This window comes from Chaetodon trifascialis, chromosome 20 (genome assembly GCF_039877785.1).
Source record: "Chaetodon trifascialis isolate fChaTrf1 chromosome 20, fChaTrf1.hap1, whole genome shotgun sequence".
Classification (NCBI taxonomy): Eukaryota; Metazoa; Chordata; class Actinopteri; order Chaetodontiformes; family Chaetodontidae; genus Chaetodon; species Chaetodon trifascialis.
Window position 1 is genome coordinate 14502149 of NC_092075.1, and position 25352 is coordinate 14527500.

The window sequence follows — 25352 nt, forward strand, 5'->3', positions numbered from 1 at the left end:
CTGTAGTGGTTTTCTGAGCAAATTCTTCCTATAAACTAAAGGTTTGGAGGCAAGACAGAGACATTTCTTCACAATTTTACACAACTGTATGAACACAGAACCTTTGGACTTGACGTGTGTACCTGCAATATTTACTACTTGTTTTCACATTTTCAATACCAGTCAAATAAATCTATTTATCTAATTATTTACTTTTAGAGCTCCACAATTGTCTGAGAGAAATGTATGAAGGAAAACATGATGAAAAACATTTCTCTGGACAAATAAATGTCAAATGTAATTAGAATAAAATCTCGAAAATTGAAAATTGAATCTTCCAAATCAACATCAGCAACTATCACAACAGCCACAACTCAACAAACCTCTGTGATTGTGTGAGGCTCCATGAATATAAAGCAGGGTTGAACAGAGCCTTATGCCGCCTCTTTGGAACAAGGAGAGGTAAAGGCGAAAATGGATGTTCCTACCGGGTCTATAAGTCAGGCTGGCTGAGGATATGCGGGCTAGACAGCCGCCTTGCTTGAAGCACAGGGTCCCTACACAGAATTAAGTACGCTCCACCGGACCCGAGTGCGCGTCTTGTCTCCGCCCCCCGAAAGGCACAGCATCCATCCTCATGCGCTCACACGCTGCGTGATCCCCATCACAGCCCGAGAGCGGCGGCTTCGCTCAGCCGATGGAGTAGTAGTACTACGAGTAGTGGGAGTGCTCGCGGGTTTGCTTTTGCCTCTTTCTCCTCCCGTTTCCTTTGATGGATTCGCTTTCTCTCTGGAATATTGCTTCGGCCCATCACGGTAAGTGTGAGCGATGCCCGCAGATGCCGTTGGGGGGAGAAAGGAGAGGAAACGGGGACTGTGCAGCTATTGTCTGTTGCTGAGGCAAGTTCGGACCTTCCTCAAGTCACAACGCGGGAGCCTCTTTGGATGAAACGCGGCGGAGCTCGCGTTGAAAACGGGTTTTTTTGTGAATGGAGCAGATTCCGATGTGCGGAGAATAGTGTTGGATGTTTCTAAAGAATCTATATCGGTATTTTTGATAGACACCTGTCTGTAGCAGCAACAGTGACCGCCCGCCAGCGCTTGTTTACGCCCCTACAAATAGGACATTGTGGCAGATATCACGCGTCTCTGTGCCGCGCGTCCCTCATTTCCATCAGCAGGCGAAAATCTGTGCAAATGTGTCGCCTTCGTTGCCGAGCAAACGTGTCTTGCAGTCCAGCGAGAAAAATTTGGCCCATCTCCCCGCCCCCCCCAACATCAGAGGGTGGATATTCCTCCTCAACCAGCCCCCCTAGACACGCACGCCGCGGTTGATGCCTTTCAGATCACTGAGAGAATGAAATCCCATGCTTATTACGATGCCTTGATGAGCGGTTTAGTGTAACCTTGAAATTAATTCAGCGCAGCAGTGTCATCATCCTCTCCTGATTGCTTCTCCTATCATCATATTCAGACAAAATGGAACTGTGGATGTGCAGCCTTGGCCTTGGCTTCTATAGCAGGGCTGAATAGAGGGATCAAACCTATCTTTTATTAGTGCCCTGGAAGGCAATGCCAACACAATAAGAGCAAAGTCAGGTTTCTGATGTAAAGGTAGGGTTTCTTGTCTGAATTGGTCCTCTGTTACACGATGCAGCAGCTTCCTGGTGTCAAATAGTGAAAATGCATGAAGGATAGATTTTACTGTCAACTTCAACTTGTGTATATATAAGGCTGATAATGGGATCAAAATATCTGTGGTGAAAAACAACAAAACCAGTCACATTATTTGCAGCTTTACAGTTGAGAGGCATTGCAGATGAGCTGAATTGCTCAGCAGACCAGTAATCAAAAGGCTACTGGACCATCAGTGCTGCACATATCCATTGTATCTGGAGCCTTTATTTATGTATTTTTTGGTGCTTTTTGCATTGTTTGTTTATATTTGACAGGTGTATTCATGCTGGTCCCTGTAGCATTGCAGGCAAACGGTATCATTCAGCAGACAGATGGCAGGTGGCTGGGCATCAGGTGAGCCTTTCCTTGGCTGTCAGCAGGGCCCGCTGAATGCAAGATACCTCTTGGCATGCTCCCACCATGCCGCACAAAGTAACGGCACAAGAATGTGTTTAAACACTGCATGTGTGTCTGTATGCTGTAGATTTGAGTATGCAAATGCATCTTGAATGTAAGTGCTCACTCGCTCATGTGACTGCACACAGGGGTGAAGGTCCCGTTCTAGACTGCTCATGCAGAACGCTTTCTTTGGCTGTTGGGTGTGTGTGTGTGTGTGTGTGTGTGTGTGTGTTTGTGTGTGTGTGTGTGTGTGTGTGTGTTAGCCCTTCCTTGGAAACTTATGTCACTTTTGACCAATCAGATGACAAACCAGGCTGAGGTCACATTGACATCATCATGCCTGGCAATGATATACTGTAGTGATGTTCGTGATGCCATCATCAGCATCAGCTATTCTGATGTGGGTTCATTTTCTAACATCAGCACTTATTGAGCTAATCTTGATTGATATTGTCATTATTCAGCACGACTGTGGTCAGCGTCACCTTTTCATCGGATGTATCAGTCATTACTGGGATTATTATGTTACAATTTTGACACTTGTTTTTTTTGTTTTTGCACAAATGTGTCACTTTTAGTCACATTCTACTCATTTGAGGTCAGTTTTAGTCTAGTTTTGCTCATACATGACTAAATACATTTTGTCTGAATGAAAATTCATGATTTGTCTTATATTGATTTATTCGAGTGTGATGGACACATTTGGATCTTTAGTTATTTCAATTTATGGTAAAAAGTCTACAGCAGGTGCCGCATCTGCTGTGGTCTGACTCCATTTACCTCTTCTTTGTCCCATTTTTTTTTTTTTAATTATTATTCAGGTTAGTTTTGAGTTATTGCTCCATTTTGGTCAAAATTAGCTATTTACTATGTCTACTTCAGCCACATTGAACCCTGCAAGCCCAGATTTTAGAATAAAGCTACACTTAGCAAGATGTTACAGCACAAATATGCTTGTCTTATCATTCCTAATCTCCAAGTGAAGGACAACGAGACAGAGCAGAGCATCCCCTGAGATCTGTCGAAATGGAATCCAGCTCTAGTGTATGATTACCTCTTCACGAAGCGAGTGATGAATCAAAAACATACAAGTGAAATGTGGCATGTCTCCTGAGCAGCGGTGAGTGAGTGCTCGGGGAAACTGGATACACAAACATATCTTTTCTGGCTATTTAGAATAAAATGTTTCAGTTATTCCTTCCTGCTGTCTGGAGCCACAAATGCACAAAAGCTGCTTCAGTGCACTTGACAGGTAGGGAAAAAATATTAGCGGAAAGGTGCTGTTCTGAAATGTGTTTCAAATTGCGATAGTTGCTGGGAGGCACCAGCAGATCTTACGTTGGTAAAAAACACCCAGACGGGCATATATTAAAGAGGCTGCAGGAAGGACTGACCTCTGAACTCACTCTGATATCTAACGCCTCTCCTACTCCCACACGAGAGTCTCTCTATTGATCACATGCGCGCACACACACATACATACACACATGCAAACCCTTTCTATGGTCCACAGCTAGCTGCTATTTGATTACCACTAGATGTGGGGGCAGTGTTATTAGTGCAGTGGGGGTGTCCTGATTGGGCAATAGATCTGTCACTGTGATGTCTCTGAGGAATGATTAGTCCCAAGGTGAGATAAGGCCTGCCTCTGGAGGCTGAGTGGACCTCCCTTTATCTGTGAGAAGGCTGATGCATACAGGTGATATGGTGTCAGAGAGGAAGAGGAAGAACAGCAGCGTACTGGCAGCAGAAGCCAGACAATAGACTAGCAGCTAATCTGGCTAAACATCTGTAATTACAAGCATGCTTGATTAATATGAGGGAAAAGTGGTTTGTTGCTGGCTTAAACACACAAGTTCACCCAGTATTTGTAGCATGAATGCAGAGCAAGCTTCTCAGCCCAGACACGTGTATATAATCAGCCAGAATGGGAATGGGAGCAAAAGGAGAAATACTTGAAATTGCAGCCAAATGTCCCTGCTGGCTGAGAGCCCTGGTTATGTATTTTTTTCCATGGTAACTGACCATTAGAGTTGGACGGTATCCAAATTTTGATACCGTCAAACCTTCCCCACATTTTCCCGGGGTATACGGTATTACCGTGACTAATTCAAAATCACTTTGCAGGGCAGCGTGACATGCGCGCAGTTCAGATGGTCAATGCTCACGCTAAGAAGCATCAATCCTAACTTGTAGCATACCAGAATGACGGGGAGAAACTCAGCTAAAAGCCTCTACCAAGCATTGCCACCCAAACGAAAGATAATTCATACCCCAAGAAATTATATGCGCATGTAACAAAAACACAAAAATAGCGCACGTGAAAGGTACTGCATCTGCTGATTTCACCACTTCATGCAAACCACAAAAGCCCGGTATCATATGAAAGCAAAGAGTCTGATGATCACAAAGATGTCTGCCTCCTCACTTTGCGACAAAAACTCGAGCTAGCAGCCAAAGAGTAGCAGAAAAACTTTGCTGAATCATAACTTTGTCTCCTCCTGTGACTCTGTGTTAGTTTGAGACTGATCACAAAGGCCTTAGTTGTTTACATAAAGAGGAGGGGGTTTCTAGAGTGGAGGGAGCGCTCTTCATGTATCTCTGGGGTTCCTTCCTTCTGGATTGTCATTGGTGTTTCTATGGTGAATTTGGGTGGGTCGCTGAGCTATTGACCAGCGTAACCACGCAGTTAGCGCTCACCGAGGACTCTGCTGAGCAGCCCGAAGTGTTATTTTATTGTTTTATTTGCATTTCGTCCTTTTATGAGAGCTAATAGCAAGCATAAAAAGGCTGAAAAAGTGTTTTCAACAGAGGAGTTTCTCTGTATTCTTGGACGAGATAACGGTACTCTGCGCAGATGCATTTAAATGAGCACCTGACATACCTGTGTTAAAACATCTGTAAAACTGCTCAGGTTCATTTTTTTAGCGTTCACCTTTTTCTCGAGTAAAAATTCAACCAGATACATTGAACTAAGTTGACTTCATTTTTGTTATGACGATGCTCCAATTATGTTAGGCTAATGTTAGGTTAATGAAACTGATACCGTTGCTATTTTTAGATACCTTATTACCCCCCAACCCTACTGACCATATGAAGGAGGAGATTGATAATTCATTTGTTTGGGTCTGAAAACCGATCAGCAGGTTAATTTAGAAATATAGTTCATGTAATCTCCAAAGTGCCACGTGGTAATGTGCTCCGTGTTGTACCCGAACACACCTTTATCTTCCTCTGAAGCAGTTGGAAACACCTCACAGCTGTTGTTCTGTGCTGCTCAGGCCTGTGAATCAGAATGTAGTCTTGTAAAAAGCTGCTTGTCGGGCGTCCAGACTCCACCAAAGAGCATTAACTTTATCCAGACACATTTATCCTTGTAGCTCATCCAGTTTAGCATGTTTCAAGCTGTAATGACTCCTGAGATTAGCCTTTTTCATTATTTCAAGCGCATCTTCAAAAAGTAATTTACACTGGATTACCTTTTACTTCAGCAAAAAAAAGAGAAAGTGTTGTTTGTACATTTCTCTGTGGAAGCACGACACCTGAGTAAGTTTTGTTAACTGGTGCCACGATGCATGAATGTCACATCAGCTGTGATGCATGTGTCGCGTTCAGGGCCTGCTTGGAAAAACATTTTAGTCTTTTGTTTTTGGGTGATTAAGTAATTACTTTTTTTCATATTTATAAATTCACCTGCAGGCCTATCAAATAGTCTCGTGGGCCATGTATGGCCTGGAGGACGGGTTTCCCACCCATGTTGTAGAGGCATAAAATGATAAGAGCTAGCTAATATAAAAAAGACAAAACTCATCAACTGTGTCGTAGTGTTCTACTCTGCCTGAAATTGTCAGTATGAGCAGTAATTTAATATTTCTCTCTGCATATCTTATGTACATGACACATTACAAAAACTGAAGTACACAGATTGCTCTTGCTCCTATAAAACAGTTTGCATTTGGTGAATTTAATGATTGCAAGGATAATGAAGAGCTGCACTAGCATGATATTGTATTGAGAGCTCTCAGAATGGAAAGACTTCTTTATCTCCAGCTGGATCAGGAGGACGGTGCTATGATGGTCTGATGATTGTTATTGGGCTGAGAAATCGCTGAACACTCAGAGATCAAGAGCTTGTTTGATCTAAATATAGACCGAATTCTGGAGATGTTACAAGGCAGCATGAGAGAAACTTGCACAGCATCGTTCAGCATTCAACACACGGAGTAAAAACACACACACACACACACACACACACACACACACACACACACACACACACACACACACACACACACACACACACACACACACGAGAGAGAGAGAGGCCTTGCAGCACTTGTGTAAATGCATTTTTCCAACTTAGAAATTTACATTCATACATATGCAAATATACCTGAAGCATTTGCAGTTGTTTACTAATGGTATTTGTTGGGATGCAAAGCATCAACCACCGTTCCTGCAGTCCTGCACGAGCTTAACCACAGCTGTTTAAATATAGTGTAAATATTTAGAATTGAATTTAAAAGAAATACAGTATTATAAATCCAATTTAGCCTGAAGCCCTCCAATGAACAATCAATAAGTCTATAAAAGTAGATCGTATTGAGAAGGAGGCTCAAATGAAAATGAAATAGAAAAGCGTTGACCTCATTAAGATTTCACTGCACTGCTGTGTTTTTCAATAAGAGACGTTCAAGTGATAAAAAGGAGGGTGATGTTTTTTCATGAGCAGACAGAACTGTGACATTGAGGCAGAAATGATCGAAGCTGTGGTGGTGAGCTAGATAGAGCTTCTCAGAGAAATACCACTTTGCTTAATCTGGAAAAAGGCATGATGGTGAAACCAGAGACAGAGACCCCATAGAGTCATTTCCGTCTAAAGGTCACGTGGGCATCGCTACTGACACGACCCTTTTGAAGGCTTGTGGCTGGTCAACAGTCTATTGATTCCAATGGGAGAAACGAACATGAGCATAGATTACGACTGATTCTTTCAATCCGTTTTCACCGAAGTGAGTGTTGGGCCCATTTATCGCCAACCACACATCTTCCAAACATTCTGACACCAATTATGGCGACAACTGGAGCGAACGCATTAAGATACAGTAGCAACTAAAAAGGAGCAGCAAAATAAGGGGCAAACATTAAATCTGTGCTGTATCTGGTGTTGTACTGTTTTCACACGGACAAGCAAAGCTACATCTCATCTCATCCCACTGGTGCAGCTTGAGATGGGAAATCTTGTAGTTTTAGAGCATGTTCGGTGAAACTCAGGCCAGCAGCTGATTCAAACCCTTGATCTGTGGAAATATGGAAACATTTGAGACTTCATCTGCGAGCATGTTGCGGGTTAGCAGCATCTGAAGAAACAAGCTTAATATCTCCTCGGCTCTTCTCTGCTGCTTCTTCATGTCTGACTTCTCTTTCTCATACACTGTAAAGTCTGTCTCTGGGGGAATTACATACAAAACTTTATTGTGGTTATCGTTGTTTCGGTATTTTCAGACGAACCAACCGCTCCTCATGTATCAAAGAGCATCGCAACTTTCTATCACACTGTTTCCCACACATAGATTTTCATTGAGCTGCCCAGGTGTATTAACGGCCTGACTATATTTGGCGACCCATTTTTCTTTTTCTTTTAAGAGAACAATACCATCTGGTATTGATCGACTAGCGGAGAGTCTCCCTCACTCTACCCATCCTGTACACTTCAATCACACATTCTCTGCAGAGAAACACAGAGAGACGTTCTCTGTCCCTCCTGCTTATGCAGTGATTATGGTGCGATCTCTCCCGTTAAATGCAGACTTACTTGCTGTTTTGCAAAAGCTTGTAAGTTCACCTGGTTGATGTCAATGTCATGATCATTTCAGTAGGTTCCACCATTAACAACAAGCCTTCTCCAGATGAATCATGGATGAAAAAGTCCCAAGCTTGCAGCTCTGTGAAACTACCGTAGCCTAGTTTGAACATAATTTCTGACTTAGGACAGAGTTTACATGCAGGGGTTGCACCAGCTGAAATATGAAGACATGAATTTTAACTCAGATCTTACGTCTAGCCTTTTGCAGGTTTAAAGTCCTCCATTAAATACTAAGTTATAACAGTTTGTGTTAACTATATTGTGTGTTTGTTATAATGTTACAATTTCATCTGCCCAGTAATAAGGTACCATTATATAATCCTATGTTGATGGATTCATCACTCAATGTCACTGTTATTTTGCACCAGCTGTAGATTAAGCCTGTATAGTTATCGTCCAATCACAATGCTTTTTCATAGTTTACGTACCTTTTTGTTGTTGTTTGGTGATTAACCTTAGCTATTTTTACCCATTCAAAATCATTAGATTTTTTTTCCAGTCTTACCAGCTACGAGATCACGATCCCTCACCAGCTTCCCACCCCCATAGACTGGCCATTAATTGTGTTTCTTGGAATGCGTGACAAATTTGAGGCCTTGAATTCGGGTCTCTGTGGGAATGAATGAGTGATTCTCTTCTGCACCGTGCGAGTATCAATACAGAGAGTTAATGAGATTTGATTGCTAATGCTGACAAAGTTGTTGAATATTCAGTAAGGTTAAAAAAAGCACGCTATCACTCCCGAGAAAGTGAATTAATATGTGCCCTGGGTTGTTTCAAATGATATTTTCTGTACAGTAATGAATGTTTTTTGTCAGCGGTAGATGTCTTTTAATTATGCATTTGTAACATTTTCCCTCCTCACTTTGTTTATTCAATCTGTTTTATTGCAAAGGGGAATTGCACTGGTAATTTCTCCTTATTTTATTTGCAAAGTAACTGACAAAATTAATGATATTGGATATCGCCACTAAATATAAGCTACAGTATGAGCATCTCCAGCTTGAAAATGTGAGAAACAGTATGGATCTTTAAAATCCACATGCTGTACGATGAACCCTAACCCTAACTCTCCATATGTGCAAATGGTGTGATATGTGTAGATGCCAAGAAATGTGGCTGCAGGTACACAGAGAAAAACATTCCTGCTGAAAATGACAAGCAGCATGTCCCAGAGGAGGCAGCGAGAACTCTTCTCCTCCAAATGAACCATCTTCTTAAACATGATTTAAGCCTCGCTTAATCTTCATCTTTTTTCCCCCACTGTTTGTCTTTCTCATGTCTTCGCTGTCTCTTTCTGTTTCTCACTCTCCTGTTCCTTTTGCTCTATCTGCTGTGAGTCACCGTCCTGTCTGATCTGCTCTGAGGGGAGATGGAAGAGGAAAGCTGACAGTGTTACTTTATGTTAAGCACGGTTGGGTGTGTATGGGTGTATGCACATGCTACTGTCGGGGTGTTTTAATGGGAGGTTGTGACCCTCCCCTCCATCCAGGGGTGATCTTACAAACTCCTCAGTCACATAACCCGTTGGCTATCGTTTGGCGTTCGCGTAACCAAAACCTGTTCAGACATGATTGGTCAATACTGCTGGGACGCAAAACAGAATGCTTCTGACAACAAAATCTTGCCTTGCCTACAGATCCAGAATCTGTGTATGGAGATGACAAAAAAGTACGTAGTGCAAATGTACTGAATGTGCATTGAGGGAACCGATTTGTCAAATGCTTTGTGAGAAAGGCCATCATCATTGTTCCCTGCAGAAGGTATAGATCGATTTCCCACAAATCAATTTTAAGAAAGCCACGAGGAAAGTATGAAAACTGACTATTTATAGTAACAAAGATGCTCTGTTGGCAAGAGTGGTAGCCATGGGACAGCTCCGTGAAAGAGAGTGTGTGCACTGTTGCACAGGCAGCAGATGAGGAATCCAAAATGAGATGTATATACCTTGTTGGCCATGAACACTTTCCTCAGTTATAGTTTTCAGTGATTTTTGTAATAAATGTACAAAATAACCATTAGGTGACCGCAGGAGGGTTTTCAGCATCCAAAAACTGATGATTTCTCTGTAGTCAAATAAACAGTGTAGGGTTGGACGGACACAGACGGCATGCCGAGTTGGCCCGTTTCCCAGCAAAACATGTTTCCATGTTTTCGTGTAAAAAACCCACATTATAGCCTAAATCAGGGTGCTGTAACTGCATAAAACAGGTGAGATCATGGTAACCATCTCTATATCAGGCTATGGAAAGCAGCTGAGGGAATATTGCTGCACAGTGGAACCGCTTTAAAACAGGTCTGCGAGGCTCAGTCACAGTGAGTGCCATCAAAAGCTCTTCTGTCTTTTTGCAGAGGAGTCTGAAGTTGGCCAGTGCTTTTTTGTCTTAATTCGTGACTATAACAGATGAAGCATTCAGTTTGAAAGCAGTAGGGAGAATTTGACATTTTGGGAAATACACGTATTTGCTTTCTTGTTGAGAGTGATATGAGAAAACTGATACCACTCTGTGTGTTTAAGTGTTTAAATATAAGGCTGCAGCTAGCAGTCGCTTAGCTTAGCTTAGCATGAAGAATGGAAGCAGGGAATAGCTAGCATGGTTCTGTGAAAGATCTAATGTGTTGATTGAGGAAGCAGCTAATCTGAAATTTGAAAGTTGACTCTTTTTTATGGACAATAAATCAATAAAAAGATTGTTTCAGCACCAGTTTCCTCTCATTTAGACCATCCAAGTTGGTGCGAAGTTAAGAGTGCACTTTTGAAATTCTGCCATTTGTGAGAATTCAGTAATTGATGCTCCTCCGTTCAAGTCCAGATGGAGAGAAGGGCACAGGGCTGCGCCACCACCATGCTGGCAGCGATAGCAGAAGGTAATATTTCATTTCTCCTTGCCCAGCATTTGACTCCCAGTTCTGTCACCAGCTCTGTCATTGTGACAGTTTAGCCTCTTCCAGACACTCATCACAGTCAGACAGAACAGCTCAGCATGAGACCAGGAGATGGTCAATCTGATGATATTTCTGGGCTCAATATTTCACAGTCCACTCCTGCCGTCTCTGAGAGGATAGCAGTCAAGTCTAGACAAAGTCATCACAGGCCGGCTGAGTGGAGAGGAGATTCTGATGAATCCTGACAAGGCCTGTAGGCTGCTCTTTGATGAGCTCGCCTCTGGGAAGACAATCTGATCACCTTTCATCTGACTGTAATTAACTGGCTGTTGGAATTGGAAGAAAAATGCTCCTCGGTTATGATTCTTAGTACATCTTTGGAAACTATGATGTCCCTGGGCTATAGAAAAAGAGAAATCACGTTTAGACTTTGCTGTGACGAGGCTCTATTGTTCGGTGCCGTGACTCCTCGGAGCTGCGAGGCTGTTCTGGCGAGTGAGAAATAAATGAATGCAGTGTAAACTCTTTGACATTGAGCGCAGCCCTCTTAAATTTTCTGATTCGAATCATCTGTCACAGAGCCCCCAGTCAAGTTATCAAGCTCACAGTCCAACTGTCAAATTGCCATCTTTTTTTTGGTCTATTCCCTCTGCAGCTCTCCCCACAAAACAAGACTAAATAAAAGCTTAGACTGCACAGACATCAAAACTAGACCACATACCTTAAAAGACAGATTTTATTGGATGTTTTTGGCAACTTTTCTCCAGTGCTACACGAAACCACGCATTGAGAAATCGAATTGCAGTGTCTGTGTCTGCAGTGTCTCCTCTGGTGTCACTAAAACCCCATTTACACCTTAAAATGTGACCTGTATCCAGACACGTAATCAGGATAATAAACTCTCCGATCTTGCCTTTGCATTTACATCCTCATTGAGATCGGATGTCTGTCCCTCAGAGAAAGACCTGCAAATCAGCTGCAGACTTCACTAAAACACCACTTAGTTTTGTGAGTTGTTCAGTTAAAACTTAATAAACTTTGTGAAACACTACCGAAGACAAATTCTCAGGCAAATGATTTGTCCCCTTTTGGCTAATGTAATACATTGAGTCATTCCTTTCTTTGCATCAATATGAAATAATATCTAAATTATATGCCTTGTTAAAAGCACATCATCTGCACAGATGAGTGCAACACGCACCGTCGCACAGTTATCTCTTGCTGTATATCACTCATTTCCCATCCCACTCATGTTGCTTTCATTTCTTTCTTCATTTCTGTCGAATAAGGCATCTTTTGGGGCTTTCATGGCACAGAATAGATGTAATTAAAGGTGCGTCTCTTTCAGCCGTCTCGCTTACGTGCTCGCTAAATTTGAGCAACCTCTATTGTAATGATGCAACACACAAATGCAGCTGGCTCTCATATATGTCATTGGATTGTTTGTGTAGTAAATAAATGTGTGGCTGCTGTGTTTCACCAGCTTTATGATGAGTTGCATGTCATGTGTCACTGTCATGATGTACACTATCATTGTCCTGGCAAAAATATTGTATATGCATTGTGACTTCATTCGTGAGCCCCACCCTTACTATAAGGTGCTTTTTTGCTGTGTTTTATACAGTTTCAAAGTTCAAGTTATACCATTAACATGCAGTATTTATAATCTTCTCTGCAGTTATAATCTGTTGCTCATTACCCTGCATGTATAGGCAGTGCTATAGATTATGGAAAACTCCAACAAATCACATTTTTCACTGATATAAAAGTGACAGTTATTTCCATTTGACTGCCTTGATAAAATCATGATTCAGTGCAGCAAACTGCAGAAATTGTGAATAATTTAATTCCTGTTGGTGGTTCAGGGGAGAGTTGGAAAAAAAAAAAAGAAGCCTCATGCTGCATCTTGGAGTATTGCAAATATGACAGTGTAAATGTGATTAGTATGGTCATTTAATTTTGGGAGCTTTTTGCCACATTACAAGCATGACTCCTCGATTTCCTCGCTGTAGGTGATGCTTCCCCACCCTCCTTAATCTGAAAAGTCACTGAGTCACTGGAGGATGATAATGCTGTTACTGTGCAGGGAGACGTATCGCCTAGATGTCAGTAGTGCTTTCTTTTTTTTCATATATAAAGATTTACTGAAAGCAGTTAAATTTACATGGCGTGCAAGACTTTTCAGGTGGGTGCTCGCAGTTTGAGCGAGCTGTGAGACCATCCATCAACTGAGAGACCTCAGTTCAACCCCGCCTGATAACCATCCACCCTGTGAAGTGTCCTTGAACAGGAGAGTGAGTCTCGACCACCTCTGTAGTTGACACTGAGTTGATGTTTGCACTGATTTTCTTCTAAGAGGAGGGAAAGATCAGTTACAACATTTTCTTTTGTGGGTAATTAAGCTTAAGTGTTAATTCTGCAGCTCTGTCACCTGAAGTCAGGCATGTGCAACTGTTGAAAGTTTTAAGCATCACATGTAGCGTGGCAGGCCTTCTCAGAGAGACACCAAACAGGCCTTTTTTCTTTTAACCCGCTGGGTGAAGAGCCGTGAGACTGACTGATGGTCAGACTGTTTCCATCTAATGTCGGTTTGATTGGCCTGGATTAAGTGTTAAATGAGATGGGACAGGCACTTAGGGACTGATTAGACCTGCCAGCATCACTGCCTGCCTGTGTCTAATGACTCAGTGAGATTGAAATGTTTGTTTTGAAATTGGGATGAGAGTTTCAAAAATGTTTTCCTCTGTCGGTGGAAGTAAATGTGACGTGTTCAGTCTTATGACACAGCAACCTGCAAGTAACTGTACTTGACCAGCATCTCACACAGCTTAATAAACTCTGAACATATAACGTGGCACTTAGTGACCTTTCGAGGTGCTGGTAGGTGGATTTTGTTAGCTTCAGACAGTCAAGCCAGCTGTTTCCTCCTGTGTCCAAACTAAGCTCACCAAGGTGAGTAAGTGTATTTCTCTGAATGTCTACCTCTTGCTTTAACACTAATTGTTGACTGTTGGATGCTAATTTAAGGAGTAATTGAGGTGTAAAAGTGTGCTCCAATAATTGCAGCAGTAAGAAAGTCAAGAATTAAACCTGCAAATTAAGGCTGCACCTGATAAGCCACAGTGTACAAGATTTGTACCCAGAATACCAATAAACTAACTTATTTATAGCAAATATTCCTGCATACTGAGAGTTATGATGTAATGATGATAACAGACAAATTTGAGAGAAAGAAAATTCAGCTAAATTGATCAGAAGCAGTATGTGCTCAAGTAGGGTAAGTAGAGATGCACATGCAGTGAAAATAACACACCTACCTGTTTCTAAAAGGGTAAGTATGGTCATTAGTCAAATAGATTTTCCATGTTTATGCTTTGAGCTTTGTGGGATTCTGACTTCTGCTGTGATCCCTGTCATCAGCCCGACTCTTTTGGCATGGATTTTTGTTGAATTCTGCGCTGCTCTGTTCAGATAAGACTGTTTTATCACACTAAAACCCATTTTTAGATTGTTAGCTGCTATTTAGTACCATTTAGCACTGTATAAAATGCAACAAAGGTGGCAATCCTGTCAACATTTCAGCAGAAATGTGGTATTATGATATTCAGCTGAGACTGAATTGTCTGTGCGGTGGTTAAAATAAACAGCCAGAGCTCAAGGACAATTCCTATGTAGTACAAAAAAAATGTAAAAAAAAAAATAAAATGTTTTAGATGTAGAATCTGGAACACTTCACTGCTCCTTTTCTCTCCAACTTGGCCCCACAACAAACCTCCTCCTCTCCACACTCGCTGCCTTTCATTATTCAGAATTGCACAGTGGGAAGAGAGAGAGCTCAAAATCAGACACAATGTTACTCTTTAATGGAGAATTAAATACATTTAGAGCCCTATAACATGTTTATAAGAATCACATATCTGCCTGGGGTCATAGCTTTGTTGATTAATGCCAATAAATCAGCAATTACTACAGCAGATAGTGGGATTTCTGGCTTTCTAGAACCACTTCTAAAACCCACCTAATCTACTCCCACTGCAGCACACCTCCTACTTGCACCGTCAGTTTTCGGCAATTGAAAACAATGCTGCAGTAAGTGAGTGACAAGCCGTTTCAGCTTTGTCTGAAGCCTTGTCTAAAGTTTTATTTTTCCGGTACTCTCCTCTTCAACGCGTACTTCCATTTGATTCCCATTCGCACTAACGAGCTCACTATCCTCTATGGGGAAATTGCATGTTTTTGTTTGCGGCAATTAGAATCCATAACGAAATGCAGTAAAACATGATGACAGGAGGAGAAAGGAAGCAGTGCCAGACATGGTGTTTGATTGCAGGAGATCAGTTCTATCTGTGCAGTTGCAGGCTTCTGCAGAGCGAAATATATCAACATCAGAATAAAGCTGACAGAAATCACAGCACGCAGCTGTTACTCAGCCTAAGTGAGCAGGGCCTTGACAGATACTTTCGTAAATTATATTTTATTAAGGGTATATCTACATCAGGGAACCAGTCTTTGCCACAGAGGTCCACAAAGCTGGATCTGTTCCCACCCTCCCCATTTACCCCCAATCCTCACTCTTTGCCCTGCAGGTGTTGAGCCCTGTGGGCCCTGGTTGCCCTTTGAGTTATTCTATGCATCAGTTATTTGATTAACTGATGCGCAGAATGACAGAAAATTGATCGCCAACACTTTTGATAGTCAATTAATCTCTCAAGCAAACATTTTCTAGTTCTAGCTTGTCAAATATGAAGATTTGCTGTTATGTATGGACTGAATTTGAAAGCATCATCTTAGGCTCTTGGAACTTTTGATGGGCTTTTGTCACAATTCTCTGACTTTTTATATACTAAACTATTAAGGAAGCCTCCAGGCCACCTCCCTCTTGAGGTCTTGTGTGCACAGCTGACTGGGAGGGCACTGAAGGGTCGACATAGGACACGACACATTGAATCTCCAAGCTGCTCTGAAGGTCTTTGCCCACAGGGGAATTTGGTCATTTGAGCCATTCTGCTTGTCCTTTCCTGCCATTGGGACCCAGGCTAAGCAGCTCAAATATGGATGGATGGATGACTGGCGAGGCTGGAGCTGCTTTTTTGAACTCAGCTTCCCGAATGTCGTGATGTTGACGAACACGATCCTTTGATCATCATCTTTGTGCAGAGTAAATGACAGCCAGTGTGATTTAGCATAGTACAGCTCTGTTAGGAAAGAAAACCTCATGACAACCATTATGTTTTAGTGTTTTCCCTTTTTTTAGACAGACTTCAGAAAGTTCGCTTAAGTGTCACAAAGTCTGTGAAATGTAATGATGTGTGGTAATAATGCTGTAGGAGATCGGTCAATATCAAGAGTGGTTCTCATCAATACCCAATTTCACTGAGTACTCCTCCAGTATTAACATAGATCTATGGTGTAATCAGCAGAAATGGCTTCTGTGTGTTTCTGTCATTATCAGATAATCAGCTCTGACACTTGATGTCCCCATCTTTGCAGAGTGAGCTGCCGTGAATCCTGAGAGGAGAAGTCTCCCGACAGGAGACAAGATGGCGTCCAACAACACCCTGCGCAGCTACTCCATCATCCCATGTTTCATCTTTGTAGAGGTGGGAGGCTGCATGCGTGTGTGTGTGTGTGTGTATGTGTGCGTGTTTGTGTGAGTGACAATTTAACCATTAGCAAATGACCTCTTCTGGTAAATTATACACAGTTAAACAGAGCGTAAAGTGTTGGATCGAGTGGAAAGCTGAATATGTGTGTGAGTGTGTGAAAGAATTGTGCTGCTCCTCCATTTTTAATTACAATGTCAGCTGAAAGTCCTTAATCAGAGAGATGTCTCACGACGCTTTGCATTACTCTCTCCTCTCTCTCTCTCTTTCTCTTTCACACACACTCTCTCTCTCTCTCACACACACACACACACACACACACACACACACACACACACACACACACACACACACACACACACACACACACACACACACACACACACACACACGCCTCTCGGAGGAAATATCCTGCATAACCCTCTCAGATGAGTTTACTCTCAACCTTCCTGCTTTTGGAGCAGCCTCGTGACATGTTGTCTATTTTTTGCCTCAGTTCCTCTTATGTAAGAATCACACTGTTGTTCTGCACGTCTTTTCACATCTGAGACATTAACTCAAGACACCCCCAGTTATTGATTAGACAGATAGTGTAAATGGAGCTCTGTGTCGCGGAACGAGGAAAGAGGAGCCTCTGATGCAGGCGGTTGTGGCATTACTTTTTTCTTAATTCACACAAAACTTTCTGTTTGATGCTTTAAAGCTGAACCTTTTGCATTTGAGCTCTGCAACATCTGGAATAACTGGTGGGTTAATATCAGCAAAGAGGCACTTAACCTTCCTGTATACAGAATGGTAGAGGAATGGTAATAGAACGTAGCTAGACATACTGGCACGTCATTTGCGTGGTCTGTTCTTATTGTCGGGAAAAAGTCAGACGTATCGCCATATTAGAAATTCCATTACTGTCAATTAAAATGTCACTTTCACTCCCACACAGCCATTAGCTTCAATCATATGAGAAATTGCCCTGTATAGCAACTATTAATGCAAAAAAACGCAGTGGATACAGACACGTTTTATCATCCTCCCGTAAAATGTTTTTTTTTTTTCTTTAATTGCAACACACCATTCACCATCGCAGGGTCCTTCAGCTTCAATAGAAAGTCCTTCTGTTGGACAGCCTGTCATCATTGTACAGCAATTCGCTCATTTACGGCTTTCAAGTGTCTTGGCTGTAACTCAGCGTGGCATGCTCAGCTGAACATTGCTAATCATGGCTGTGCAATTTGTTTAATTAAGATGCGGAACTAGAGGGGGCTTTAATATGTAACTAATTATTATGGTGGTGACAACATGCCCAGATCAACATCTAAAGTCTGAACTCAGGATGCTTTTATTGTCCCACACAGCAGACCACAGCAGTGCTGTCTTACAGGTGGATCTAAGGGTTACAGCTTCTTGTAGCGTCTTATTGTGGAAAAACTTAGACTTAGAGGGCTATTCTGTATTTCTCTTAGGTTCCAGAAAGTCCTCTTTATAAATAGATATTTATTTTGAATGAAGAGTTTGCAAAAAAGTACACAGGGAACAAAATGCTGAATATATGGTTTAACCAGACTGACAGCTGAAAGAGCAGAAAGACACAAAGACACCTCTGAGCAGCAATTAGGAAAGCAACTAGAAGCTTAGCATGAGAATCTGTGCAGATTTGAACAGGAACAGGTTTCTGTTTGCACAATAATGTCGATAACAAGCTGGAATTAACAGACGTGTTGCTTTGATTTGGAACTCTCTCTTTTCTAAATCTCTTACAAGTCTGCCAACTTTACCTGAGTTCAGCACTAAATTGCTTGAGTGCACCTTTTATATTGTTGAAACCAAGATTAACACCAGTATTTTTCCCATATTGACATTTATTTCCCAATACGTATTTTCAAAGGCACACCTGCATGTAATGATGATAACAATGAAATTGATGTTGAGTGCAATAAACTGTGCCTCTGCTGGGCTTGACATTGACAAAACCCATCAAATGTTTAAAACAGACACTTCAGTTAAGTGTCTGTTAAGTTCGTTTAAGTGACTTATAATCACCAAAGTGATTGAAATCATTGATTTGTACAGCTGTTTTGTAAAATGATGGCACGGTATGATCCCACTGAAAGTTCAGAAATGACAATATGGCTTTGTCACCCAGCCCTGTGACAAAAATGTTGATTTTTATGACGAAGTCTGGTGACTTTCAGCGTCTATATGTGAGGAAAGAACGAGCACAACACAGAGAAATTGTGTGCTTGTATAGTTTTATGTTTACATCACAATCTCAGTACCCCCAACTGTGTTGCACTATGTACATTTTCTCCATGTTGCAGCAGAGCATTGGCAGGGTGATCCAGAGAGAGAAGCTGTAACAGCCCATTGAGTAGCAAGCGTTGGTTAATTTTCCTTTCTCTCTTCGCTCTCACCGCTCTTCTTCACAGGCAGCTCTCAAAGGCATCCTATCCATCTCCCTGTCTCTCTCTGCCCGTCCCTGTTTTCTCCTCCTCTCCCTCTTTGATGTCTCTGTCACATCCTCGCATCCTCACGTCTCCCTCACCCCTCCTCTCTCCACCGAACCTGCTTCCTCCCTCAATCTCTCCCCTCATCTCTCCCCGTTCCTCCTGGTGTCACAGGAGCTCTTCCCTCCCATCACCATCTTTATCCTCCGCTGTGTCATCTTGTCGCCCCTCACTGTTTTCCCTTTGTTTTTTCTCTTTTTTTGGGGCCTCTTTCTCTTACTCACCTCGCCTGTCACGAACAGAGCAAGGCAGAGGGACAGTAGCACTGTCATGTGACCGAAACAGAGAGTCCCGATTGGAGCCACTCGGCTGTGTGTAGTTCAGCGCCAGAGGCAGTGTGACAGGGAGGATGTTTATTTATGGTGATTTGTTTATTTAGTCGTGTAACTTGTTGCTTTTCTTTCATCCGTTTCTGAACCTCAAGACGATCATTTCGTTGTTGCCGTCTTCATTACTGCGGGAGCGACTGTGAAAACAGGATTATGAGATGAAGGGAATGAAAATAAGGAGAGGATGAGAGGACTGGGATGGAGTGCAACATAAAGATGGGGCGCAAGGGAGGAGAGAGAAAGATGAGATGGGGAGGATGAAGTAAAGCGCAAGAGCATTACAGAAGTGAAAGGTTGCAGAATGAGATATTAATTAAAAAGGCAGAGCGGCAGAGGTGAGCAGTGAAGAATGAGGAGAGATCAGGCTTTTATTAATCTGACCAGGACCACCCAGACTTTAAGGTTTTGTGTGCAAAAATGAATCAAGGGCCTCGTTTCAAAGCCTCCAGCGCTTTCACCTGTGCCAGGCTGCAAGGAAAGGAACCGAATCTCTCAACTATCATTTGTGAAAATCCCCACTGTCAACCTCAGAGCTAATTTCTTTCTTTTATCTTGCTCAATCTCCTCTCGTTGCGTAATGGCATATGGCGTAATAATGTTCAAGGCCGTCATTATTTCAAGAAACAAAAAAGCCATCCCTGCAGGGACTGATCGTTTTTGATGTTGCTCCGTCTCTCTCTTGGCTGCACTGACGCAATATGATTTTAACTTGGGGGATTCTAAAAAGGGGCTTTTATCGAGGGAATTGCATGTTAAATTTAGTTTTGGAACAGAACACAGCCTAATTAAACCTGATAGTGTTGTTTAAAAGACAAGTGAGCAGGATTTAGGAGGATACATTGGGAGAAACTGAATATGATATTCAGAATGATCTTTTCATTAGCGTGTAATGATCTGAAAATAAGAATCACCCTACAGAGGAGGAGTGGGTCTTCTTCCATGGAGTCCACCGTGTTGCAACACCATGTTTCTACAGTAGCCCAAAATGGACAAATCAAACACTGGCACCAGAGAGGGAATTTTGTGTTTTTTGAATGTTTCGTGGCGTCCGTATGTTCTCCAATAAGCTTGGAAACGGAGGGTTGAGTTGAAGGGTTTTCAGTTGGTTGCAATGTACAACCTTCCTGCCACTAAATCTCACACACTGTCCTTTAAGGTAGACACCCTGGCAGTTATTTTAACTTAAAGCTGAGGAGCGGACTGGTCCATCTGTATTTGCGTATCCTGCAGGATTATTGGTTCCTTTGAAATTATGGAATTTTTTAAACAATACCAAGATTTTAACCAAATCTAAGGGAGTTTAGTGGTCTGACCAAAAAGACCAAAACAATGGAGGCAGTCTGGGCCAGCCACGCAATGGGCCATAGCACCCAGAACTCCCCCTCCCCACCCCACCCCAGCCCCCAAACTACCAAAAGAGTGCATAAGCTGCAAGAACTAGACTACCAGGCCTCCATCCTCAGCAAAAAAAGAACAAAAAAATGGACTTCAGCAAGGACAGAAGACAACAAAAAACCCTTGGGTGGTCAGAAGCTGCTTTGTCTGGAAGAGAGAGATCCTTGTCCTCCGGCCTCCCTTAAACATGTGCAGGGCCGCCCACTAATCACCATAACCAGGAGCACTGACAGAGAAGAGGAGGAGAAGAATGCGAGGGAGGGCGTCTAACACCTGAATCATGTGATCATGGTTAAAGTGGACAGTGAAACTAACAACCGCTTAATATTACAAACAGCTACGTGTCTGAAAATAGCACTAGACCCACTTTGAAACAGCATATTTATGGTTCCCTCTTCTTGAAGATGCTGACTAAAAATATGAAACAAGAAGAATTTAAGAGTAAGGGCTGGATTTACTTCATCTGCAAATGTGCACTGTGGTTTTTATTGAATCTGTGGCTGCAGTCCGCTTGTGTTTAGCTCCTGATTTACTAAGGCAGCAGAAGGAAAGCTCATATTGTAGGCCCAGCTCAGCAGTGGGATTTCTATGAGCGTGCCAAATTCAGAAAATAGATGATAATGTGGTGATTTTGACTCCAGCAACATTTATTTCACCTGAGAAAAAAAGTTTATTGCTCATAAAAGTATGATATTGCTATTGTATTATTAAGGCCAGTTATGTAATTCATCCAATAGGAGCAGCAGGTGGAGGTGGTGTTGATACAGTGACTTCATCATCACAGGTGTTCCTTAACATTTATTGCTTTACTTTTCTCAGATTTAGTTATGAGTCTGCTTGTCTATTTATTCAACACCACTCTAGATGTTTCTGCGGTGTGATTATTCAATGTTGAGATTTCTGTTGAATGAGGGTAAAGTCATATTTCTTTACCCACCACGAGCTTCCTTGTGACTCAATTAAATCCCATTTGCGCTTTGTTTACACATGCTTTTCAGAGGCAGAGATTGCAAAAACTGGCCATCGCAAATCGTGTGGCCTTAGTCAATCCAGCGGCATAGATAATGAACTTTTGTTGACATGTCTCCCTGTATTTGTTTCGCAATCCACCCTCAAGTGTGTACGCAATAAGCTGAGAGATGCACCTTGCAAACACTCAAACGACATGCAAACCTTGACTTCGGCCTGGTGAGTCTGTGTGATAAATACACAGGATGTGGGGCAGAATGCATCAACATCTACGCCTGAAAAATAGGCCCAAAAGTCTCAGACATCTGATCGGATGACCTCTCTTGAAAACTCACAAGATGCTGTACTTGATGTATGAATGAGCCTGGATCGAGAGACGGACCGCCTTTGTTATAGGTAGCTGGGGTTTTTCATTTAATACTATTTTATACTGTAAAGACTGTAAAAGACTAGCCTTGCTTTGGGGCCGGGATTCACATCTGACAGCTGACTATTCTTCATTATATCCTAGCTTTAGAATGTTAGAAGAAACAGAAATAAGTAGCTGTCTGTGGTGTCAAAAAGTTTGACAACAGAAGTGTAATATCACGGTCTAAATCCGGGCAAGCCAGGCTAACATGCCCATTTCTGTCAGTCTTTTTTTCCAGTCTGCTAACACAACATGACAGTGAAATGAAAATCTAGGACTTGGTGTTGGACTTACATAACAGTTTCCTGGTTGTTGTCATAGTGTGAGGGAGGAGATGCACGGTGGGGCTGACAGTAAAAAGATTTTAGAGTGAAGGAGACGAAGGGGAGGAGAGCCTGGGATGGTTGGAGAAGGGGGGTGATAATGGTAAAAATTTAATCAGGTTTGGATTTTTATTATAATGTAATTGGATGTGCAGAAAGTCGTTGCAAACATATAACAGAGTAGTATCGCAAAGTGGTTCCAAATCCAGCAGAGTAGCAAACATAACTATCAGTCATATAAGTCTATATAATTTATAACCCAATACATTATTGAGTTAAAGTGAGACTAGTTATACAAGTTCTAGTTATACAACTGTCTACGGTTTGCTAACATTAGCCACCATAGGTGAAATTCTGCTGGAAAACTTTGAGCGTATTGACTTATTGTCTGGTTTTTAACTGCAAAATGGATATTTATGGCAAGCTGAAAACACAAACTGACATAAAACCCACTTATAAAGTTGATATGGGGAGCTGGTAAGCAAACAGAACTGTATTCAGTTTATGCCTCCAGCAGACGCAGAGCAATATTAGCATTCATTTGGAGTCACGTTTCTGTCCACCTGACGAATGTAAGTTGAATATTCACACTCCTTTTACCTCTGTTTTTGGTCTCCACCAACTCCTGGGTTCTGGCGCTTAAGCTGCTAAATGCTCCACTGTGTTCAGCGGCGGTCATATGATCCAGTTTTAAAAGGAAATTTATGCTGTAGATTAGTTTTAAGGTTGAGAAAGACAGTTACTTTGTTGGAGACTTATCAGTAATTGATTAATAAAGGGCACTAGTTGGAAATTCTTGGCCAGGCCTCTGAAGTGATGTACTTACCCAAAAGGCATTGAGAAGTGTGGCGTGTTAAAACTCAGCAGAGGTAGACGGCTGCACCAAAATGCCCTGCCAGAATCTTGGGAAAAGGAAGTGAATTGTACCCTCCAAGGGAGAAGGAGAAAGGCATGCTGCAGTAACTTCGTACAACCATTTTACGACAGTCTGTCTTGTCAGTCTGTCCTTCACACAGCTAATGCGGCATGACGCTGGATGGGGAGCGAATATAATAGAGCCACAAGTTATGCTTTACAGATAAAAGGACACTTGTCCAAGTGTAGAACTGTCACACAAAAGCCATCTCATGAAAAAAAAAAAAGAAAAAGTCACAGAAATGGCTACTGGTCTCCAGGGATTACACTGCACCACAATTTACTTTTCAAAAGCTTTGTGGCCACACTCTAACATCAAAAGGTAAGAGAACTCGAGAACCAAGTGGGGTCTGCTGCAGACGACAGGACATATCAGGGAAGAGAAGAGCAAGATCAGGCTGAACAAGCAGAAAATGCTTGTCTCTCGTGGCCAGTTTCGGTAATTTGCCACAGCCTGATGACTCTCATCATGTCTAATGGCACACTGCTTGTTTATGGCTTTCTGTGATTTATAGTACAGTGTGGAGAGGTAGAAGGAGGTGGGGTGAATGATAGAGGAAATATGTAGCTTTGTAGAGATCTCAGAGAGAATGGGATTTTCAGGCTGCTGCTGAACCTGAGCTGGTGGATGAATGCAAATATGGCCGCTGTTTGCGAATGAGCTCCAGGCACGCTTTGGTCTTTTTTTTTTCTCTCCCTCAAATGCAAATAAGATAAAGGTCAAAATAAATGAAATCATGGTAATAATAATGAAGTTCAACAAGTGTATTCTAGTTCACACCCCTTTTATTAAGCTGCCCTTTTCAGGCATTTCCTTGTAAACCTGACATCCTCAGGTATGTGATCCCGCAAGGTATTACACGGCATTTCTGCAAGCGAAGGAATTTACATATTTTCAGAGAAGACCTATGAATGCTGTTTTAGAAGATTATCCTGCTGGAACTTGTTTGTCAAACAACGTGTACTGCTAGCTGCTTGAAGATAATGGGGGAAGAGGATCTTTTGTGTTGTACAATATGAAACACCACGAATGTAATATCTGTTCATGTGAGTGTCTTTGCTGTTTGCCTCCAGTTATGACCATGATGTAGCAAGGTATGGTGTGCACACAGATATTATTTTGATTGGCTACCCCCCTACACTTCCACAGTTTCAGCCGAGAGATGTGTGTGGGTGATGAATTTGCCATGTTGATTTATTAGTCTAATAAAGTTACAAAATGTCAAGAAAGGAAATGTTCTTAAAACCCTTGTAAGCTGTTTTATTGAGGTGCTTGTTAGTGAAATGTTTAGAGTTTAACCCTTAACTAGTAAGCAGCTATACACTGTTTAAATCAAGGGCTTTTATTGTGAAAGGTAGAAAAGGGACGGAACAGAACCCAAGTGAATCTGTAAGGTGCTTGGCAATGTTGGAAGCAGTAATTAGTTATGTTGTCTTAGTTCAAATTACAGAAAAAATGACTGTACGCCTTCTGAAATCAAGTTTCTCTCTTTTACTGAATTAAGACGATCTTAATTACCTTGTCAACACATCGTAAAACTCTGGGTTGATCGAAAATAAACCCTAAATTCACGGTTAGATGTAGAAATATCCTGTGATCGATCGACCGATCTATATAGATAGATAGATAGATAGATAGATAGATAGATAGATAGATAGATAGATAGATAGATAGATAGATAGATAGATAGATAGATAGATAGATAGATAGATAGTGTTATTTAAAAAGTTGGCATGGACACACACACACACACAGGCACACACACCTGGGCATCTCGGCATGGCCATCTGTCACAGGACTAGATCTGCCAACATTTCTCTCCTGTCAGCTGTAAGCACAGTTGCTTTCTTGCCTTCACTGTCTGAACCCCGCTGGCCATATTGCTCAGTCTGGCTCCATATTTTACAGTGGAACAGTCAGTCCTGGTCAGCTAATTGGATTGGACAGGATATACTGAGATAAAGTTAACTTGTAGTGTCTGACTCAGGAAAGCTGTTTAGGGTATGCTGCTGCAAAATGAATGTATTTAAAGTGTATTGTATAGCATACAACAAACAAAAACAAATGATAAAATATTATATAATTATGTTATAATAATACC

The 25352-nt window shown here is 41.9% G+C and overlaps 1 protein-coding gene across 1 annotated transcript in view; it reads left to right on the forward strand.

Moving 5' to 3' along the window:
• Positions 1-417: 417 nt before the first annotated feature.
• plppr1 (phospholipid phosphatase related 1) overlaps positions 418-25352 on the forward strand; it is a 48113-nt gene continuing 23178 nt past the window's right edge. Inside the window, exons 1-2 of the mRNA XM_070988665.1 lie at positions 418-794; positions 16297-16406. Coding sequence (XP_070844766.1) covers positions 16347-16406 — 60 coding nt within the window. The 5' untranslated portion in view covers positions 418-794; positions 16297-16346. The remainder of the gene's footprint in view (positions 795-16296; positions 16407-25352) is intronic.